The sequence below is a fragment of the Loxodonta africana genome, chromosome 2, assembly GCF_030014295.1.
Source record: "Loxodonta africana isolate mLoxAfr1 chromosome 2, mLoxAfr1.hap2, whole genome shotgun sequence".
NCBI lineage: Eukaryota > Metazoa > Chordata > Mammalia > Proboscidea > Elephantidae > Loxodonta > Loxodonta africana.
In genome coordinates this window covers 201,006,862-201,029,692 of record NC_087343.1, presented here as the reverse complement: position 1 = coordinate 201,029,692, position 22,831 = coordinate 201,006,862, and the positions used below count along the sequence as shown (strand labels likewise).

Below are 22,831 nucleotides of genomic sequence, written 5' to 3'. Positions count from 1 at the left end.
GTGGTGGGAAAAAGTTCGGCAGGGGGCGGATGTGGGGGATGGGTCAGTACTTCTGTTGCCCTCAGACATCTGCAGTCCCTGCCATTAGGAGTTTAGGCCTCAGCCTGGGTCTGCAGCTCCCATGCTGCAAGATGGTAAGGCCATACCCCTACAAGGCAGTCTACCGCTTATGGCTTACTTTCATTTGTACCCCTTTTTATTACCCTGACTTTACAAATCTCTCCTGACTCTATCTTCCTACTCCCTACCCTCATATACTTTCTTTTGGGACTTCTAGACTGGTCTCTTCCACATTTTTGCTGTCTTTATTCTTGGCCACTTCGAACTCATGACCTGAAAGCCTGCTAAAGTAATCTTTCTCAAATCCAGGCTGATCATTTCAGTGTACTGCTTAAAAGCCTTCAACAGCTTCCCAAAGCACTAGGAATAAAATCTAATCCCTGGAGCATGGCATTTAGCTCTAACAACTGGCCCTAGCCTCCACATTCACCTCACTCATTGAGCACCTACGTTCCAACTCTGGAGAACTATCTGGCTGTTTGTGCTTTCTGTGTGTGCCTCTGTGCCTTTGCCCCTGCTACTTCTTCACCGTTCCTTGCACTGTCTGCCTTCATGGTACAGCTCCAACACCCTTTCCTCCCAGGGACCTTTCCCAATTGCTGCCCCTCTGCCCCACCACAGCACCTCACACAGTCACTCTATCAGAGGGTCCTTTGCCACTTGCCCATTTCTCAGGTTGAGTACATGTCTGCAGATACTACCTAAAAGCCCTGGCCTGATAAAGGCATCCCATCTAGAGCCAAAATTCAGTTTTACCTGAGAATCCAAGTCTTCTCCTTTTAAGCAGAGATTGGCATCAAGAACATTGAGTCCCACCAGCAGACCGACAATCACCGTCCCTTCTTCCTCCATCATTAATGCCTCAGGCTCATAGAACTCACTAAAAGAGATGAACATGACAGGGGAACTGCTCAGAAATTCCCTCACCACTCTTCTTCACCCCAACCTGCCCTGTCTTTTCATCTCTCAGCTGATGGCCAAGCTTCTTTGTGTGAACTTCCTTCCTTTCACTTCCCTCTACCACTTCAGGGTTACTATTTCTTCTCCATCTTCTTTCTTGCTGTGGCTTAGAATGGGCTCCTCCCTCTTCCTGTCTAAAATTAACTCCTCCATTTGGGCCCTGAGCTCTAGTCCTTTCCATCTCCTCTTGGCTCTTTAGTTCTTGACCATCAGTCTTCCTCCTGTGTTTCCACTGACTCATTCCTCCCAGTGATATGAACTACTACATTACCACTCATTTGAACAGAAGTGGGAAACCCACAGCCTCGTCACATCCAAGAATAAAACTCTTCCTACTTCCTGTGTCCCACTGAGCAATGTTTGTTGCTTTCACTTCCTTACCTCTCAGCCATTCAGCCATTTGCAATGTGGCTCCAGCCCCTCTGTTACTGCTTCCAGTCACCAATGATTTGTTAGTTTACCAAACCCAGGGGCACTAAGGCGTGTGTGCGTGCGCGCGCGCGCGCATAAGAACTTATTGTCTTAAGACTTCATTCACTGGAACAAAATCTGTAACTCAACATTATTCAGTGTAACTGGACTCAAAGCACTGAACATATGAAATATTTGAAATTGGTATTCATTATATAGAGATATATTTGATAATACCCCAGAAGAGTTGGAAACACAGGTGATAGCCCATACTGTAAAAGATATTTTTATCTCAATTAGACTAGAGAGATTCCTTCCTGTAAATTCTCATATTCTAGAGAAAATTACTTTTATATTCACTTACATAGTTATAAACATGAAAGATTAACTGGTCATAAATTTCAGTGATAGCCAGTTTAAGTCTTTACTGATAGTAAGTGGTACAACATTTTATGAACTGGATATGGAATCCTAAATTGGGTAACATGGATATGTTCTCTTACAAAGAGCAGGGTTTTATACCTTAAAATTGCCCACTGCACCTAATTCTAAAGTAATTTTTTCCAGTTACCCTCCAATTTAATAAATACCATTTCTTTGAAAGTTAATGACCATGCTGTCAGTTGTTGTTCAATCTGTTGAGTCAATTCCGATTCATGGTAACCCCATGTGTGCCAGAGTAGAACTACGCTCTATAGAGTTTTTCCAATGGCGGATTTTTTTTTGAAGCTGATCACCAGGCCTTTCTTTTGAGGTGCCTGACGCAAACCTCCAACCTTTTAGTTAGCAGTCTAGTGTGTTAGCCATTTGCACCACCCAGGGACTCCTACCTAATACTAGGTATTGATACTTTCAAAGAATTACCTTCAAAATGACTTTTCATTTTGAAAAGTCACATGAATCTTCATAACAACTTTCAGATATCAGTACTCAAAAAATGAAATACTGGTATCTTATAATTAAGCCACAGAATATACAAAATTAAGAATTTGCATAAAAGTTGCGAACATTACATACTCTTAATTCAAAGTGATCTACAGAGCTATTTTCTAATTATTTACAAAGCTGTCATAAGCAAACAAAGGTGGCAAAATACCTTAAGAGATGTTTATTGTCTATAAGCACTTTCAGATAATCGGCCAGTTTCTTTTGCATGAGTGCAAGATAAAGCCAAGCTCTTCCTCTTCCCACAGCTGTCCTAGAATTAAATCAGATCATCAAACTGTTGTAGCATGACAAAAGACAAAGCCGAAGGAAAAAACTCCCAATTTAGCCAGAAAGATACACACGTCCAAGTGTACACCCGCTTGTGAATGCAGAGCACACTGAGAGACTAGCTGCCTGGAGAGGGGAGGGAGGTGAGCGGGGAGTAGGGAGGAGTAGGACAACTGTCCACATTTTGTACCATGGCGTGTATTTTTTTTTCCAATACAAAAAGAAAAAACCTTAAACTACAAAAATCTGATTTCTGAAACAAATACAATTTGTGCATGTTCGAAAGACTAATAATTGAACAGAGTGGTTGTTAAAGTGTTAAAGTCTCATAAAATTTCTAAGGTATTAGCTCAAAGATATTAATTTTGAAAAAGCCTGTTTTTCTGCTTGTAAGGGAAAAAACAGCCTCCTAGTAGTAGACCTAAAGCTGTTTTAAGAAAAAAAAAAAAATTGTGATCTAGGAGAGGAGCTGCATTTGTGGCGTCCAAGAAAGTCTTAAAGGTAAAATGGTGTGATCAATAATCTTCATAAGAAGACGCTATCAGGGCCAAAGGTCTCGCCATAGGATCAGAATGCACCCTGGTGACTTCAGACACCCGGCTTATAAGGGTTACCCCACTTTTATTAATTCCAAAACCATTGGAAAGACTTTGAGTAAAAGGAGGAAAAAGGAGAGGAAGTAGAAAAAGATATTTAACTTTAGCATGATATGAAAGATGACACTGACTCCAACTACTGATAGGCAAATGACAGGCACAGCTTTTCTAGAGGGCAATTTATGACAACGGGTCACCAAAATTCTACATCAAGAGACACAGCTGAAGGAAACAGTTTTGGATGTGCACAAAGATATGTGCCTGGGATGTTCCCCACAGCACTGTTTGTCAGCACATGAATTTGAAGACAACCACATAAGCCCAGAGGGAGGTTAAACAAATTTGGCCATTAAAAAAAATGATATTGCAGATGACTACTTGATATGGAAAGCAGTTTAAAATCTAGTATTAAATGAAAAAAGGGCTACAAAATGGCATGTACAGTTTAGTACTTAATTTAATGTTCTTTTTTGCATGGGCAGTGATACCTTCACTTGGTTCAAACACCAGAAAGGATGAAGAAACACACAGTTCCAAGTCTCCCTCTTTACTCTGTCCTCTACCTTCCCAGTTCCTTCTTCTTCATACGGTAATAAACTCTATGTACACTATGTTATGGATTGAATTGTGTCCCCCCACCCCCCCGAAAAATTTGTGTTATCAATCCTAACCTCTATACCTGTGGTTATAATCCCATTTGGGAATGAGTTGCCTTTGTTGCATTAACGAGATAGAACTGTGTAGGGTGTGTCTTAAGTCAATTTCTTTTGAGCTATAGCAGAGATGGGAATAGAGCAATGCCAAGACACATGAAGATCACCCAGGAGCAGAAGCTGAAAGAGACAAGGACTTTCCTCCAGAGCTGACAGAGAAAGAAAGCCTTCCCCTAGAGCCAGTGCCCTGAATTCAGACTTCTAGCCTCCTAAACTGTGAGAAAATAAATTTGTTTGTTAAAGCCATCCATTTGTGGTATTTCTGTTATAAACCAAAAAAACCAAACCCAGAGCCGTTGAGTCGATTCCGACTCATAGCGACCCTATAGGACAGAGAACTGCCCCATAGAGTTTGCAAGGAGCGCCTGGTGGCTTTGAACTGCCGACCTTTTGGTTAGCAGCCGTAGCACTTAACCACTACGCCACCAGGGTTTCTATTTCTGTTATAGCAGCACTACATAACTAAGACATACTTCTACAACGTTTTTATTCCTATAAAAACATGTATCAATCTAAATTCTTCTGTCCTTTTTACAAAAAACATTAATATCACACATGCTGTCCTGCAGCTTGCTTATTGCTACAGTATATCATGGAAACCCTGGTGGCATAGTGGTTAAGTGCTACAGCTGGTAACCAAGAAGTCAGTAGTTCGAATCTGCCAGGTGCTCCTTGGATACTCTATGGGGCAGTTCTACTCTGTCCTATAGGGTTGCTATGAGTTGGAACCGACTCAACGGCAGCGGGTTTATCTATATCATGTTTCCTTAAATCTTTCCTTAATAGTAAACTTCAGTTTTTACTGCTGCAGAGTGTTTCATTATAAGACTGCATCATAATTTATTTAACTGGTTCTTGAATCTGCTTTTACAAATAATGCTGCAATAAATAACTGCCCATGTGTGATTCTGCATGTTTTACAGCTGTAGGCTAAAATGCCTAGAAATGGAATTGCCAGGTCAAAGACAGACGCATTTGTCATTTTAAAGGATAGTGCCCAATGGTCTTCCATAGGAATCAGTGCAATATGATGCCATTTGGAGGGAAGGGGGAATAAAATTAGAATCTTACCTATCTGTCCGTCTGAATATACACTGAAATTATCTAGAAGGATATTGACCAAGATATTTTTTTCTTTTCTGAGGAGTAGGATAATGGAAGTTTTACAATTATTTGTCTTTTTTGTCTTGTTTTTATTTCCTATTAAAAACCTGGCAATAAGAAAAAGTAATTCTTCTCATAAATACACCAGACTTAACGGTCTGACTGAGACTAGAAGGACCCCAGAGGTCATGGTCCCCAGACCAAAACAGGAACCACTCCCAAAGTCAACTCTTCAGACAGGGATTGGACTGAACTATGGGATAGAAAATGATACTGGTGAAGAGTGAGCTTCTTGGATCAAGTATACACACGAGACTATGTAGGCAGCTCCTGTCTGGAGGGGAGATGAGAGGACAGAGTGGGTGAGAAGCTGGCCGAATGGACATGAAAAGAGAGAGTGGAGGGAAGGAGTGTGCTGTCTCATTGGGGGGGAGCAATTAGGAGTATATAGCAAGGTGTTTTTTTAGCAAGGTGTATATAAATTTTTGTATGGGAGACTGACTTGATTCATAAACTTTCACTTAAAGCACCATAAAAATAAAAAAAGGTAATTTTTGATTTTCAAAAAAGAGAAAGAGAAGACTTGTCTGGGTTTAAGTGCCAATATTTGAAATGAGTACTTATCATGTTCAATAATAACCCATGACTTGAAAACACTGAAAAATTGTGGATGATAGGCCACTTACTGTGGAAAAGATATTTTTTATCTCAATTAGACAAGGGAATTAAATGCTAGAAAGATTCTTCTTAAGGATACAAAATTCATTCTTCAAGCTTCAAATGCCTTAGGGGCAAATGATTTCTCAACATGCCCCTTAAAAAAAAAAAAAAACTAGTCATAACTTCCAAAATACTGTAGATATCTCAGAACTTTTATTACTACTTAAACAGTAGAAATGCTGTAGCTCATTAGAAATAAAGCAGCAGCCCTTTCCCACACAGTCCCCAACGTGGCTACTCCTGCAGAGGCATCAAGAGAAGGGAACTACTGGTGTATTTCCTGCTTGGCAGACCCCAGGAGGATTTACTCTGCTTAAGCTTGTCACCTGTTTAGCATCTAGAGGATTAATGAGGAAACAGAAGTGGGAGATTTAGCTGACTGGGAATCCTGAGTTAGCACAACAAGACTTCAAAATTGTCTCCTGTGAATAAATAGAAATAAAGTGTAGGATGAAGGTTAGCTCTGCTCAACTCCAATGAGAACACATCAGAAAACACTGGACACTCTGTCTAGAGGCTTTACTTTTGAGGACGTGAGCTGGACAGGAAAAAACAAGGAAACTGGAAAACCCACCATATAAAGAACGACAGAAGAAACAATGCAGAAGACTTGGAGGGCTCACAAGAGAGGTCACCATGTACATACTTGAAAGGGTGTCATGTGTAAAAGGCTCGAAACTTACCTGGTGTGGCTCAAGGGCTGAACTAGGGGCAGGGACAGAAGGTCCAAATCCAATCTTCAGAAGCATGCACAGGGCTTGCCCACATGGGTTTTAGAGTCCAACAGACCTGTTTTCTCTTTCTGGCTTCACCACTCATTTGCCGAGGTACCTGGGCAAGTTGCTAGTTACTTAACCACTCTAAGCCTCAGTTTCTAAACTTGTCATTGGTGATACCAACAGGTATTCTAGAAGATTGTTGCAGAAGATTAAATAAAATTGTGAAAATAAATGTCCTTAACACAATGTCTGCCACCTAGCAGCCCTTAATAAACGGTATTGGCTATTGTTATTTTCTGAAAAGGGAATAGGCTGGCTCCATAGGAAAAGAGTGAACAAAGGCTCAATAGTCAAGTCTCCTGTGGGAGAGTCTGAAGAGGGTTTTCACATGGCCTCAAGGCTCTTTTTTTTTTTTTTTTCAAGGCTCTTTAGGGCTCCTTCTCAATGCCAGGTCCCATGATGATACCTTATTTGTGTTCTGTTCAGTTTTTAATTTTGAGCCTATGCATCATAGTCTCAATTGCAAACTCAGTCACAGCAATGACTCATTAGTCATAGCCTAGTCACAAATGTCACTTGTCCTGGAATCTAAATTCTAGCCCTAACTATACTGTTCAGAAAATTGCTCAGACATATCTGAAGCAGTGACTCTAGGAATGTAGCAATGACTCGTTTTACTCCTTTAACTGCTCCTTGGTTTATAACACCTTTTCAACGTATTTGACCCTCAGGATAGTCCTGTGTGGCAAGCAGGAATCACTGTCCCCTTTTTAAAGAAAAGGAAACTGAGGCTCAGAGAGCGGCAATCTTGCTCAAGATCATGTGGCTAATGACCAGCAGAGCTGGGGCTCAAGTCTAAGTAGGGTATGACTCATGCTACAATTTGCTTTAAATCAGAAAATGTTGTATTAGCAAGGAATTGAGGGCAGAGTAAAATAGGGAGCTTTTTTCAAACATCACTCACTTTAATTCTGGCAGATTTTTGACACTAGTGGCTATATCTGATGCTTCTGGACAAAATTTCTCCACCAGCTCCAAAGGACCAAAGAAAGATTTGTTTTGGCCAATAAAACTCTTCTTAACTAAAGAGGAAACAAAAGTGTTATTCATAAGAACAGGTTGCAGAATTTCTTCAGGGGCCCCCAGTCTCTCCCCAAAAGCCAAGTGAAAGCAGCAGAACTCCACTGTATAATCCTTCTGGTTTAGTCCTGAGGACTGGAAAGGTGAAGTAACAAATTAGCGCTCCCTTCCTCTGGCAACAGGGTTTCTCTGACATACCAACTATGCTCTTTTTCCATGTAGTTACTGTCCACGAAATAAAACAGGTGTCTCACAATCACCTGTGAAATCCTTCCCCTTTCTTCCTTCCTTCTAAACAAAACAAAACTAGTTGCTGTCAAGTCAGTTCTGACTCATGGTGACCCCATGTGGTGCAGTAAAATTGTTACATAGGGTTTTCAAAGCTGTGACCTTTCGGGAGCAGACTGTCAGGACTTTCTTCTGAGGCGCCTCTTGGTGGGTTGGAAACACCAGCCTTTTTGTTAGTAGTTGAGTGCTTAACTGTCTGTGCCACCCAGGGGCTCCTTTCTCCCTCCTACCTGATACCAAACTAATGCTTATTTCTTGAAATCATCATTACCATCTCTCACCTGAGCTGCTGCAATAACCTCCTAATTGGTCTCCTTGCTCCTAATATTGTCACCTCCCAACCCTAATAAATCATTTTTCACACATCGGAAAGTTCTTTTAAAATATAAGTCAGGTCACATTTCTCCCTTGCTTAAAACTTTCCACATACACTTAGAATAAATTCCAACTCCTCACCATGGCCTACAGAGGCCTCTGGGATCCAGCTCTTCCTCACTTCACTGCTTCTCACTCTCCCACTCAGCCGCCTTATCTGGTGTTTTCCTCGAACCAGGCTTGGTCCTGCTCAGGACCTTTGCACTTCTTTCTTTTGCTAGGGATGCCCTTGCCCCAAATGCTTCTGTGGCAGGTTCCTTCTGCTCCTTTGAGTCTCAGCTCACATTTCACCTCCCCAGAAAGATCTTTCCTCTCACCTACCTGAAAGGTTCCTTCCTTGATTCTCTATTATTAATCCATTTTGCGCCCATCAATTTGCAGCATTTTGCAATTGTTTCTGCATCTACTGACTCTACCTCCAGAACGGTGCTATCCTATAAGGCAGTCACATGGCACATGTGCATCTGAAATGTGGCTAACACAGTTGAGAAACTGAATTGAGATGTGCTGTAAATGTAAATGGTTAAGAGCTCAGCTGCTAATCAAAAGGTCAGCACTTTGAATCCACCAGGCACTCCTTGGAAACTCTATGGGGCAGCTCTACTCTGTCCTATAGTGTTGTTATGAATCGGAATCGATTCGACTGCAACTGGTTTGGTTTGGTTTTTGTTTGGTAAGTGCAAAAATTTTAATGCTTAGTGTACAAAACTACGTAAACCATCTTATTAATAAGGCTTTTTAATACTTATTACATGTCAAAATGATATTTGAATATACTGGGTTAAATATACTCTTAAAATTAGTTCCACCTGCTTTTTACCTTTTTTTAAAAAACAAAACAGGGCTACTAGAAAATTAAAAATTCCAAATATAGCTTGCATGATTTTTCTACTGAGCAGCTCTGCTCTAGAATGTCAGCTTCTTGAGGGCAAAGGCCTTGTCTACTTTGTACACTGCTGTCATTCCAGCACCCAGCAGCGTTTGGCACTGATGAGCAAATGCTAAGCAAACACCTAGCCCACATTTCCACGCTCCCCTGAGTCCCCTCGGCCTCACCTTTCAGCCCATGTTTGAGGCAGTGCTCCATCACTACAAAGAACTGCTGCAAAGGGGCATGGTCCGCGTCCAGGCTGCGGCCCAGGCTTAGGGCGGACTGGAGCAGGACCTTGATGCTGAGCTTCATCATGTGCATCAGGTTGGCACGCTCCTCCATCATCTGGCACTTGGCAGCTGTGGGGCAGAAGCAGGCACAGCTGCATTAGGGGACGCAGTGTGGTCCGGGTGAGGAGGGAGCAGAGCGAGAACGGGTCAGGCGAGCGCCCAGGCAGTCTGCTCCGGGTGCCGACGTGCCGGCAGGTAGATAACAGGGGTTCGCAGCCAAACCACTCCCTGATCCCTGGGTGTCACAGCCTCACCTGGCCAGCCTGGGTCTAGGGTCAGAAGACAGCCCCCAAATTTCCTGTACCAGCGGCCACTCTCGGGTGACTCCGCGCGTTGCTAGGGAGACGGCTCTACTGAGACCCACTACGATTGGCCTCTGCGACAACCTCATATTCCTTTTTTGACCAATGAAAGGGCGCAAACTGCAGGAAGCCCGACCCCAATTCAGAAGGCGTCCGGGAAAAGTCCCCCGTCCCTGAATGTTCCTATTGGACGAGTCCAGTTTAAGGCCACACCTATGGAACTAGCGGGCGCCATTTTACATTATTTGCGCCGGTTGGAGTCCAACAGCGTTGAAAGCCAGGTAGGGGTGGGTCTCTGCCCCGCTCAGGAGGCCTCACGAGTCTGCTCTTTTGTGTGGCTGCCCTAGCTGGGAGGCTGAAGGGAAGCATCTTCCCTATAGTTCCAGATTCACATTGTCCTTCCTTGCCGCCCATCTTTCCTCCACAATTAGTCCGTATCACGAGTTTTACACCCACTTTTTCTTTGTAAATAAAGGCGTTAGAATCAAACTACATTTCCATTTCAACTCCATTAATCTTGTCGCTTTGTTTTAAAAGTGTCTGCAGTCTGTATCGGATATCCACGACAGGTGCTTACTAAATGTTCCCTTAAGTCCAGGAAGCTGTCTCTAGAAATTAAATAAAAATTTAGATCCCAGACAAAACCCAGGTGCAATGCAGGTCCCTGCCTGGGGGCCGGTGCGCCTTTCTCCCTACCAGCTCCAACTTTAAATTGAATTGTCAATTGGATGGGTATTGCTTTAGTTTGCAGTTGTCTGATAACTAGTAAGAGTAAGCAACTTTTTGTTTATAATCTTTTATTTCCATTAAATTTTTTGCCCACTTTCGTGTTGAATTGTTTGCCTTTGTCTCATTGATCTGTATATCCTGGATATTAATCTGTTGCTTACACTTGTTTTATTTCATGGGCATTAATTAATATGGGCATATAAATAGTTAGAAGAGCATAGCATATATGTATATGTTGTTGTTGTTAGGGGCAGCTGAGTCAGCTCCGACTCATAGCGACCCTATGTCCAACCGACGGAAACACTGCCCGGTCCTGCCTCATCCTTACAATCGTTGTTAGGTTGAGCTTATCCCTGCAGCCACTGTGTCATCCCATCTTGTTGAGGGTCTTCCTCTTCTTTACTCACCGTCTACTTTACCAAGCATGATGTCCTTCTCCAGGGACTGATCCCTCCTGATAACATGTTCAAAGCATGTGAAACAAAGTCTCGGCATCCTCGCTTCTAAGGAGCATTCTGATTAAACTTCTTCCAAGACAGAGTTGTTCCTTCTTTTGACGGTCCATGGTCTATTCAGTATTACTTGCCATCACTGTAATTCAAAGGCGTCAATTCTTCTTCAGTCTACCTCATTCACTGTGCAACTTTCGCATGCATATGAGGTGATCGAAAAATACCATGGCTTGGGTTGTGTACCTTAGTCTTCAGGTGACATCTTTGTTTTTTAACATTTTTAAACGAGGTCTGCAGCAGACCTAAGACAATACGTCGTTTTATTTTTTGACTGCTGCTTCCAGGAGCACTGATCGTGATCCAAGTAAAATGAAATCCATGACAACTTCCATATTTTCTCAGTTTATGATATTGCCTATTGGTCCAGTTGTGAAGATTTTTGTTTTATGTTAAGGTGTAATCCATACTGAAGGCTTTGATCTCTGGTCTTCATAGTAAGTGCTACAAGTTCACTTCAGCAACCAAGGTTGTGTTATCTGCATATCGCAGGTTGTTAATGAGTTTTCCTCCCATTCTTCATATGGTCTGGCTTAGATTATTTGCTCAGCATACAGACTGAATAAGTATGGTGAAATGATACAACCCTGACATGTACCTTTCCTGATTTTATACCAGGCAGTATCCCCTTGTTCTGTTCTAATTGCCTTTTGGTCTATGTATAGGTTCCACACGAGCACAATTAAGTTCTGGAATTCCCATTCTTTGCAATGTTATCCATAATTTGTTATGATCCACACAGTAAAATCTAAAAACGATAATATTTTGACTGTAAATCTGCAATAAAGATATTAAGTAAATATGGTGGCACAGTGGTTAAAGTGCTCGGTTGCCAACTGAAAGGCTGGCAGTTTGAATACACCAGTTGCTCCACAGGAGAAAGATATGGCAGTCTGCTTCTGTAAAAATTTACAGTCTTGGAAACCCTATGGGGCAGTTCTACTTTGTCCTATAGGGATACACTATGAGTTGGAACGACTCAACGCAGTGGGTTTGCTTTTATTGAGACAACTTGTGTTAATACTAAATTCATGCATCAATTGGTTTCAACCTACCTGGAGCAAAGGAAAATGAAGAGCACCAAAGACATATGGTAAAGATGAGCCAAAGAGACAAAGGGCCACATACACCAGAGATTCCATCAGCCTGAGACCAGAAGAACTAGATGGTGCCCGGCTACCACCAATCACTGCCCTGACAGGGAACACAACAGAGAATCCCTGATGGAGCAGGAGAACAGTGAGATGCAGATCTCAGATGCTCACAAAAAGACCAGGCTTAATGGTCTGACTGAGAATGGAGGGACCCTGATGGTCATGGTCCCCAGACCCTTTGTTAGCCCAAGATTGGAACCATTCCTGAAGCCAACTCTACAGACAGCGATTGGACTGGACTGTAAGATAGATAATGATACTGGTGAGGAGTGAGCTTCTTGGCTCAAGTAGACACATGAGACCATGTGGACAACTCCTGTCTGGTGGAGAGATGAGAAGGAAGAGGAAGACAGGAGCTAGTTGAATGGACATGGGGAATAGAAGATGGAGGGGAGGAATGCACTGTCTTACTAGCAAGAGAGCAGCTAGGAGTACACAGCAAGGTGTGTATAGCTTTTTGTATGAGAGACTGACTTGATTTGTAAACTTTCACCTAAAACACAATAAATAAATAAATAAATAAATAAATAGGGGTGGGGGGAAGAATACTACATTCAGCAAAACCCAAGAAGTTATGGGGAGACCTGCTGGAAAATGAAAAAATGGTCTAAACATTTCATCAAGGTTGTGGAATGGGAAAAATGGGTTAATTGGATGGGGGTGGTATAATTATTTTTACATTTTTAAATTTGTACAAATTTATAAATGTGAATGTATATATTTATATAATTTATAAATCTGAAAACTTCAGTGAAATGTACGATCGGCAAAGGAAATAAAAGCTGCAACACCTCATCAAGATGCGGGAGAAAACCTGAACAGACTGTTAAAAACAAAACAAAACCCATTGCTGCGGAACAGATTCTGACTCATAGCAACCCTAAAGGACAGAGTATAACTGCCCCGTAGGGTTTCCAAGGCTTCAAATCTTTACGGAAGTAGATTGTCACATCTTTCTCTCTTGGTTTAAACCGCTGGCCTTTTGGTTAGCAGCTGAGCGCTTAACCACTGTGCCATAGGGATCCTGAACTGACCATAGAAGCAATTTGTAAAGATTTACCCTTAAAAAGGACACTAAGCCCAGATCTATAAACTAACGGTCTTCAAGTGGGACTAAATGTACAGGAAATCTTGCCAAGGGCTAGGCACCTCAGATGTTTTAAGGGATTCAATTTCCAGATCCTCAAGTTTCACAGACACTCTTCTCCGTCTCTACAGAAGGACACTCCAGCCCCTTCCCAGAGCTTCCTCCTGGTGCGCTGACCTGCTTGCAGAAGTCCCAGGGCACCAAATGGAGGGAAAGCCTTCTTTGATGATTGATCAAGTCCCTAATATATATATATAATATTGGCAGAAGTGTAAGGAAATAAGCATTATTTTTATGTCCACAACCATTTTGAGTATTCTGGGTTAAACAAGATGCCTCTAAATGAAAGAATAACAAGGATAATTATCATTTTATAAGTCCTCGTAAAGTCTGTTTTGGTAACTTCCCAGAAATTGAGAAAAGCAACGTTTTTAATGACTAGGTTGTATTCTTTTGCAAGTCAGGTGATTTTCAATTATTTGCTTTGAACAAAAATGAACAAAAAAATAAATTTTGGTATTAGACCAATGAGATTTTTGTCATATTAACTTGGAAAGTGTTCACATACTTGAGCAACACTGCTATAGCAAAAGTCTGTCTATTTCTATCTATTTATGTGGACCAGGTTTCTCAAGGCTCCCATCTATAAAAAACAAAAAAGATTGATGCTGATTGATTTTAGCAATAAATCCAATATATTCATCTACAGATACATGCTGATAAAAACCAACACCATTCAGCCCATTAAGAGATGCAATTCTAGTAAAAATTTTATTATGTATAATAATTTATAAAAATTATATTGCTTTTATCAATTTGATGCCAGTAGTAATTTTAATGGAAATGCATTCCAGAAGAAAAAATTATAAACACTTAGAGCCTTAGTCACAAAAAAACTTATTAAAAATTTTAATTTATTTACATATATTTTGCTGAGAAGTATGATAGGATGACCAATAAAAAATATACATATATAAATCTATTTACATTAAGATAAAATTCTGTGAGGGAAGTATAACGGAAATTAAATTTCAAGGAATATAAGGGAAAATGTAAAATTTTCAAATGTTAAGGAACTTATTATACCCGTAAAAATATATTTTTAAAATGACTGATGGTGCTTATCAAATCATTAAGATATTTAGATACCACCTGATACATATAAAATCATAAGCAATGGTTTTATTTTAAAAAGTCAGTTTTTACAATAACCAAAAAATGTATCCTGAGCAACTTCAAAATTATGATGAAGAGTTTTACACGTCAACTTTAAAAGCTGAGAATAGCTTACGGAGTCACATGAACCAAAAATGTGAAAACCACAGTCCCAGGAAATCAGAGCTGGTGGCGTGGCTCTTACCACTGTTTCCGGGGACATGGGAATATTCTGCAGCCGTCTCGTCCATCCCCCTGCTCCATTAGTCACCGATTCCCATTCATACTCAGTCCATAGATTCATGGAAAATTAGAGCTGGAAGGACCCTTTTAGCCATTCTGTCTCACAATTTTACTAGCTTTGTGACCTTGGGCAAGCTATTCACATCTCTAAGCTTCATTAGTAATAATTCAAAACAACAACAGAGCATGTCACAAAGCACTGCACTTACTGAACTGCCAAATAAACAGTCTGCTCGAGGATCTATTTCAACCTTGACTATCTTACAGGGAAGCCCGTGACATAAATGAGTGAGGCTGCGAGAGGATAAGCTGGAGAAAATACGCTCAACCATAGGAATTACCAGCCTCTTGCTGAAGGAATGTTAGTCAATAGTGCCAGATATGAGTTTTCAGGAGAAACTGGAGATCTGGATTTTTATGTAAAACCTGCTTAATGGCTAAAAAAAATTTTTTTAATGCTTTTACACTGTGCAGGATGGAAAAAAATGCAACTACTAGCCACAAACGACTTAAAGCGCTGCCAGTTTGCAACCATTCATAATTTTCAGGAATTTTCACTTATCATCTACTATGGCTAACTTGAGTTCAGCAATGTGAGGGGAAAAAGTTAATGTGTTTCATTTTGGAAGGAACTACACCAACTGTGCAGGGGTGTTTTGACACATGTAAAATAAAATTTGCCCAGGAAGAGAACCAATCTAACAAAAAAACAATCTTCAAGTTCTGGCTCTGCCACTTTAAAACTCTATTCTGACTCATTGTGACCCTATCCAAGGAGTGGCTGGTGGATTTGAACTGCAGTCCTTTTGGTTAGCAGCCGAGCTCTTTACTGCTACGTCACCATCGGAGAGAACAGAGGAAGCCATAATACATACCACCTACCTAAAGGCAAATATATATCTAATAATTTTAAAATGAAAGAATGCCTTCTTCAGTGAGTACCCATGTGTAAGATACTGTGCTTGGCACATTAATTCTTAGGAGGATGCATGGTTTATTATTTGTCCTTTAGAATACATTACTATAAAAAGCAAGATGTAGAACACTGTGTATATTCTGTTGTCTGTGTGGAAAGTGTGGAGAGATCAAAACACGTGCTATATATGCATAGACTTATCTCTGAAAGATACAGTAGTATTGGGGATAGTTTTGGGGGAGGAGGACTTGCTATATGCTCATTGTTCTTTTACATGGTTTGATTTTTCTCTCTTTTTTACCATGTGCATTTATTACCTCTGGGGGATGGGGAAACAAGACAACTAGAGACAACAAAATCACCCTGTGGTATGCTGTGCTACCAGTCCCCCTGTGGGGTAACATGTTAAAACAAGTATTCAAAACACTCCACAACATTTCTCTCAACCTTTATCACCAAAAATTTTTTTCCCTGGCAAGAGTGCTGCTCACATTCAATCTCTCTGGACCCTCTGGAAAATCTCTCTGCCTCCTATGACTGTATCTGTCCTGTTTCTGTGAGCAGATAAATGGCTTTGGGACACTGTGGGAAAAGAGATGAATGAGCCAGCCCCAGTCGAGGCCCTGGTGAAGTGGTGACCCCTGTCTTCTGATCTGCCTTACTCAGAGTCCATTTCCTTTTTCCCACCCCAACTCCTGTCCTTCCTGTTGGTTTCAAATCCTTTTCACCTGGGGGACTAGCACACAGCTCACCCCAGCAGTTCTTCACATTTCAGTCCTTTGTAAACGATGTACACATTTTTGCCAAATCTGAGTAGTAATTATTTAATATTTTCTTTAAATTAACTAATTTAAAAAATCTATGACTTTTTTTAGTTTTCTTTTTAATTGTGGTAACTATATATGTAACAAAACATTTTACACATAAATTCAGTGATGTCACATTTTACTTATGAAGTTATTTTAAAGGGAGAAGCAGCAAGGTGCTGTGATAAAGAGTATGGGGTTGAGAGGAAGATTGCCTTGGTTCAAGTTCTGGCTCTGCCACTTATAAGTAACTTGGTCAAATTCTCTTGAATTCAGTTCCTTCTTTATAAAATGGGGATAACAATGTTACTTATCTCACAGGGCTGGACACATAATTTACAAGGTCAGTTGCAAAATGTGGGGCCTGGCTAGAGGCAGATATGTCAATTTCTCCTTCTCATGGTCCTAAGGGATTGCCACTTCCATGCACTGGCACTGTCCTGAGACTGCAGAGCTCTTAACCCACGCCTCCCCAGGCTTGTAGTGGTCCTGGGGTGAAGACTGGGAGAGGGAGGAGCGTGCCAGGGGAGGGAGAACAGATGGCTGAGAACCTGTCCTGGGGAGGCAGCAGGAGGTGGGACCACACATGATCCCAGGCTCCAAGACCCCTGCACATGCTCCTTTGTCCCACTGTTCAATGGGACACTTACAAAGCACAAATCATAAATGGTTCACTTATAAAACACAAATTCAAAGGCAATATCACTAAGAATTACAAGTGTGAAGCCCTTCTGAGTGCTGGGCCCTGTGAGACTACACTGATCACACGTCACTGAAGCTGGCCTGGCTGTCACAAAGGGTTACTGTCTTAGTTATCTACTGCTGCTATAACAGAAAACCACAAGTGAATGGCTTTAATAAACATAGGTTTATTCTCTCGAAGCTGAGGAGGCTAGAAGTCCAAATTCAGGGCGCCAGCTCCAAGGGAAGACTTTCTCTCTCTGCTGGCTCTGGGGGAAGGTCCTTGTCATCAATCTTCCCCTGGTCTAGGAGCTTCTCAGCCCATGGACCCCAGGTCTAAAGGACATGCTCCACTCCTGGCTCTTCTTGCTTGGTGGTAATGAGGTCCCTATCTCTCTGCTTGCTTCTCTCTCCTTTTATCTCTTGGAAGATAAAAGATGATGCAGGCCACACCCCAGGGAAACTCCCCTTACATTGGATCAGGGCTACCACCTGAGTAAGGGTGTTGCATTCCACCCTAATCCTCTTTAACATAACCTAATCTTGCCTCGTTAACCACAGGCAGAGATTAGGATTTACAACACATAGAAAAATCACATCAGATCATAAAATGGAGGATAATCACATAGTATTAGGAATCATGGCCTAGCCAACTTGACATGTATTTTTGGGGAACACTATTCAATCCATGACAGTTACTTTGAGAATTAAAAGAAAATATATGCACAGATCTTAGATTAATGCCTGGCACCTAGTAAGCACAGAAGTGTTGACTATTACTTATAAATGGAAAACAAGTATTTTTCAACATGCACTGTTCAATGGATATTTATAATTATGTGCTAGGCACTGTTCTAGACATTGGCACATTTTGTCAATAATCAGCTAATATTATTTGCTTACTCTGTGCCCTGAACTATCTAAGAGTCCTCCAAAAGATGCCATACAGGACTTGCAGGACTGTCAGTTGGTATACAACTGAACATTCAATGATGTGTGGAAGGAAACATTGGTGGCGTAGTGGTTAAATGCTACAGCTGGTAACCAAAGGGTCGGCAGTTCAATTCCACCAGGCGCTACTTGGAAACTCTATGGGGCAGCTCTACTCTATCCTATAGAGTCACTATGAGTCGGAATTGACTTGACGGCACTGGGTTTGGTTTTTGGTTTGGATGTGTGGAAAAGTTTCTGGAAAAGGTGACAAACTAGTGGGGAACTAGATTCCTGGGGTGGAAAGGCTCCCTCATTACTTCCTAGTCCTATGTTCTACTGCCAGACTCTCCAGATAAGTCAGTTTTTAAAATTTTTCTCTATTAATCCTTCCTGGCCATTAAAGATCTCACAAATCACTGTTCTGGTGCCAGTGCTGACACCTACAGCAAAGTTACCATTGTATGGGAGGGAATCAATAAACCTCAAAGGTATACTATAATGGTTCTTAGAAAACACTCTAGTCTTCAGTCAGCTCTGTATCACAGAGCTTTCTATGAAGATGGAAATGTTCTAGACTGCACTGTCCAGTACAGGAGCCACTAGCCACATGTGGCTATGGAGCACCTGAAATGTGGCTAGTGTGAATGAGAAATGGAATTGAAAATTTTATTAACCCTTAAATTAATTTAAAAGTTAAGAATCACATGTGGCAAGCGGCTACTATACTGGAAGGCAGAGTTCTAGATATTTTCTTTATAGGGCTTTCTAAATCAGAATCTTAATATCATCATGTTTCCGGAGTATATATTTTTTCCTTTTCATTGATATGCTGAAACCCTATTCTAGATTACAAGACTGAAAATGACTTTAAGAGATCATTGGATCAATAAAAAAATCTCATTTTACAGGCTATGAAATGGGCCTGGGCGGGGTAGTGACTTGTCCACATCACTCAGCGAGTTAGTGGCAGAGCAAGCTTGGAACTAAAACCTCCTTACTTAGAATTTGGTGTTTTCCCTCCTTGAGTCCGGGACGCACTGTTAACCCTGGAGGAAGTGTGTGACGGGCTGGCGTTGTGAGATTTTAACCCAGAGAATAGTGCTGGTTTCATTTCCTAAAGTTTATTATTATCAAGGAAACCCTGGTGGTGTAATGGTTAAGAGATATGGCTGCTAACCAAATGGCTGGCAGTTCGAATTCACCAGGCCTCCTTGGAAACCCTATGGGGCAGCTCTACTCTGTCTTATAAGGACGCTATGAGCCGGAATCGACTCGACGGCAGAGTTTGGTTTGGTTTTTTTGGATTATTATCAATACAAATTATCTAAATTCTTAAATTTTCATAATAAAAAACAAGAAAAATGACGTTGTTCTGGGAAACAATTTGAATGAGGGGTTCTGTATGGTAGTTGTCCCAAACTTAGACCATTCCATCCGAAGTATTTATTTAGCTTGCTTTGGCTGCAAAGTATAAAACACAGAGACAAGTAGTTCTGCGGGCTAACAAGTTTTTTTTTTTTTTTTTTTCTTAACTCGTCTAACTAGCTGGGTAGGTTAAACATCCTCTAACCGCGAAATGGGCCACCTGTTACCCACAGAAGGCACACCTCCGGTCGCGTGGCCGAGACGCCCGCCCGCCCAGAGCCTGCTTGGCCTGAGCATACCTGCGCGCGCCGCACCGTCCCCGATGCCGTCCCCGACGCCGCGCCCAGCCGCCGCGCGCAGCGCGCTCCCGCAGCTCGCCGACAGGTTCACTGTGGCCTTTCGCGCTAGGGTCAAGATGGGCGCGGACCAGCCGTCCGCCGCCGCCCGCGGCTGTGCCGCGCTCTTCAGCTCGCCTGGACTCGGCAGCTGGTTCCGGTCCACGATCTCAAACTCTTCCCCGGACTCCGGCCCTGGTTCGGGCCCCCGCTCCGGTACCTGCCCCGCCGGGTAGCCGCCTTCCTGGTCAGCCATTTTGGCCGCGTCACGTGATCCCGGCGGGCGGTGCGGACGGCTGACTTTCGGTGTGGGCGTGGATGCAGCCAGGCGGGCGTTTTTGCACCCTCGCCGCCTGTTTTTCTGTCCACAAACCTCATTCCCTTTTTATTCCTTCCTACGTACCTGTCCTCCCCTCCCCTGTCTTGCCGCTCTCCTTTCGTTTCTCTCACTTTCAAAGCGTACGGAAAAGTACAAATTACAATAGAAGAAACACCTGGATTCCCACCAGCCGGGAGGACTCGTCCCGTGGAACTTGCTCATGCACGTACAGTTCTGCACCCAGCATGGTGCTTGGGATATAACAGTGCCCCCATGGCCTTAATTTTTTTTTTTTTTTTTGTGGAACTAGTTCTTTTTATTTTCATTTCATATTTTATATATTCTACCTTGTTACTTTTCTGAAGAAGTCTGGCACAGGCAAGGCACAGCAAAGCAAGGCAAGAAAGCAGGTTTTTGTTTTTTTGACTAAAGAAGACAGCTTGGCGGGAAAGAGCACATTCTGGTGGATTCTACTAATAATTCGTTAAATGAAGAAAATAATAGAACCTACCTAATTAATCAAGATTTAGAATGTAAGGAAGCACGTGGCAGAAGTTAGCAATTGTGATTACTCTGTTGGCCAGCTACAAAGCTTGGGTGAATCACTATACACTTGTAAGGAGTTATTCACAGTCTGTTTCCTCGTTTGGAAAGCAAGGGGTTTTGACTAAATGGAAACAATTGTGTAGCACTTGGTACTTAGTTTGCAAAGTGTGGCACGTGGGACTCAGCAGACCATTTGATTGTCTTGTTTGATTCCCAGAGTGTTAAAAAAGATTAAGTTGTTGCAGACATCTACAAAATATTTCACATAAGAATTTGGACTTTTTCAGCACAACTGAACTAAACCAAAAGCTAAGAAGTTTCCTGAATACAACCAAACACTTCCAGGGACAGAGTAGCTGGGGCTGGGGTCTTAGAACTGTGGTTTCAGGGACATCTAGGTCAATTGGCAGAACAAAATTTATGAAGAAAATGTCCTGCATTCCACTTTGGTGAGTGGTGGCTAGAGTGTTAAAAGCTTTCAAGCGGCCATATAAGATACATCAATTGATCCCAACCCACTTGGAGTAAAGGAAAATGAAGAACACCAAAAACACACAGAAAATATTAGCGTAAGAGACAAAAGGGCCAAATAAACCAGAGACTTCATCAGCCTGAGACCAGAAGTACTAGATGGTGCTTGGCTACCACCAATGACCACCCTGACAAGGAATGCAACAGAGAGTCTGAGCAGGAGAAAAGTGTGGAACGGAATTGAAATTCACGTAAAAAGACCAGACTTAAGTCTGACTGAGACTGGAGGAACCTCCAGAGCCATGGCCCCTGGACTAAAACCCAGAACTAAAACCATTCCCGAAGGCCACTCTTCAGATAAAGTTTAGACTGGAGTATAAAGCATAAAATAATACTAAGAGTGTGTTTCTTAGTTCAAGCAGATGCACAACCAAAGGGGCAGCTCCTGTCTGGGTGCAGGATGAGAAGGAAGGGACAGGATGGACATGGGAAACCTGGGGTGGAAATGGGGAGTGTGCTGTCACATTGTAGAGATTGCAACTAGTGTCACAGGACAATGTGTATATAAAATTTGGTGTGAGAGATTAACTTGAGCTGTGAACTTTCACCTAAAGTACAATAATAGTTAAAATATATGTATCTATAAAAAAAAAAGAATCTGGACTTTGGCTTTCTCTAGAAATACTGGATGATTTGGCACTTGGTATGTTTCCTGATGGTACCAAATGGCTAACGTGGGCAATGGCTGCTCCCTTTAGTAGTCCAAGTACTTCCTGTTTCTCAGTCTTGGTACAGGTCACTTCACTAATTTTCCTTATAGACTGGTGTCTGAAGGCCAGTTGTTCTTAATGGGGTGTGTCAAATAAAAAAACACATCCAGGCTTTGATGGAGCGAAGCTTTATTCAGAGAGGAAGGGGAGAGAGACTACTACAATAAAAACAGCTGGACCATGAGCTCTGCAAGCCTCTCAAAGAATTAAAGAAAAAGCATTTTCTTTTGCAGAGACTGAGAGTAAACAAAGATAGAAAAACTCCAGGTGTGGGAAAGTAGAACGAGCGGGTGATATCATCAGATCCTAATCATGTTTTACGCTAATCTGTAATTTCACTGTGTGCTGTCCTTTTACATTGTGGTGGCCATGGGGTGGCAGAGAGAATCCTGAATGCAGCCAAACTTGTGCCTTCTGAGGAAATACCTGGAGAAAGCAGGACCAGAAAAAAACCAAAAAGAACCAAACCCATTGTTATGGAGTTGATTCAGACTCCTGGCAACCGTATGGAACAGAGTAGAACTGCCCTATAGGGTTTCCAAGGCTGTAGATCTTTACAGAAGCCGACTGCCACATCTTTCTCTGTTGGAGTGGCTGGTGGGTTCGAACTGCTGACATTTTGGTTAGCAGCTGAGTGCTTAACCACTGCGCCACCAGGGCTCCAGTAGGATCAGGAAGGTAGACTTTAAACCCCTGCTTTAGCAGCTTCTGAAATGACTGACTCTGATTTGGTAATATTTTCCCATGACAAGCTGTATAAATTTGCCTAGTTCTTTCCACCCCCCCCAACATTTTATTATGAAAATTTTCAAACATAGAGAATAGCATTTTGCCATGTCTATCCACTTCTCTGGGGCTTTGGTGGCACAGTGGTTAAGTGCTTGGCTGCAGACCAGAAGGTCGGAAGTTCAAATCCACCAGCTGCTCCTTAGAAAACCTATGGGGCAGTTCTTCTCTGTCCTATAATCCTATAATAGGGTCGCTATAAGTCAGAATCAACTCAACGGCAATGGGATGTTTGTTCGTGTGTTTTTAATACACCTATCCGACCCTGTACCCACCCATTAATCCATCTTTTTTTTTTTTTTTTAATGTATTTCAAAGGGAA

The 22,831-nt window shown here is 41.9% G+C and overlaps 1 protein-coding gene across 4 annotated transcripts in view; it reads right to left on the bottom strand.

The window, feature by feature from the left end:
- Window positions 1–19,899, bottom strand: part of RUFY1 (RUN and FYVE domain containing 1) — an 86,875-nt gene extending 66,976 nt beyond the window's left edge. Inside the window, exons 1-5 of one of the 4 annotated variants that reach the window (XR_002786613.2) lie at window positions 19,582–19,898; window positions 9,298–9,471; window positions 7,463–7,580; window positions 2,528–2,629; window positions 817–940 (exon numbers count right to left, since the gene is read on the bottom strand). Coding sequence is in view for 3 of the 4 variants with exons in the window: in XM_064279269.1 (XP_064135339.1) it covers window positions 817–940; window positions 2,528–2,629; window positions 7,463–7,580; window positions 9,298–9,471; window positions 19,582–19,873 (810 nt within the window). In the remaining variant the exon portion in view is untranslated. Of the gene's footprint in view, window positions 1–816; window positions 941–2,527; window positions 2,630–7,462; window positions 7,581–9,297; window positions 9,472–19,581 lie in introns of all 4 variants that reach the window. The other 3 variants (XM_064279269.1, XM_064279268.1, XM_003404700.4) reach the window with 3 other exon arrangements.
- Between the last annotated feature and the right edge of the window lie 2,932 nt (window positions 19,900–22,831).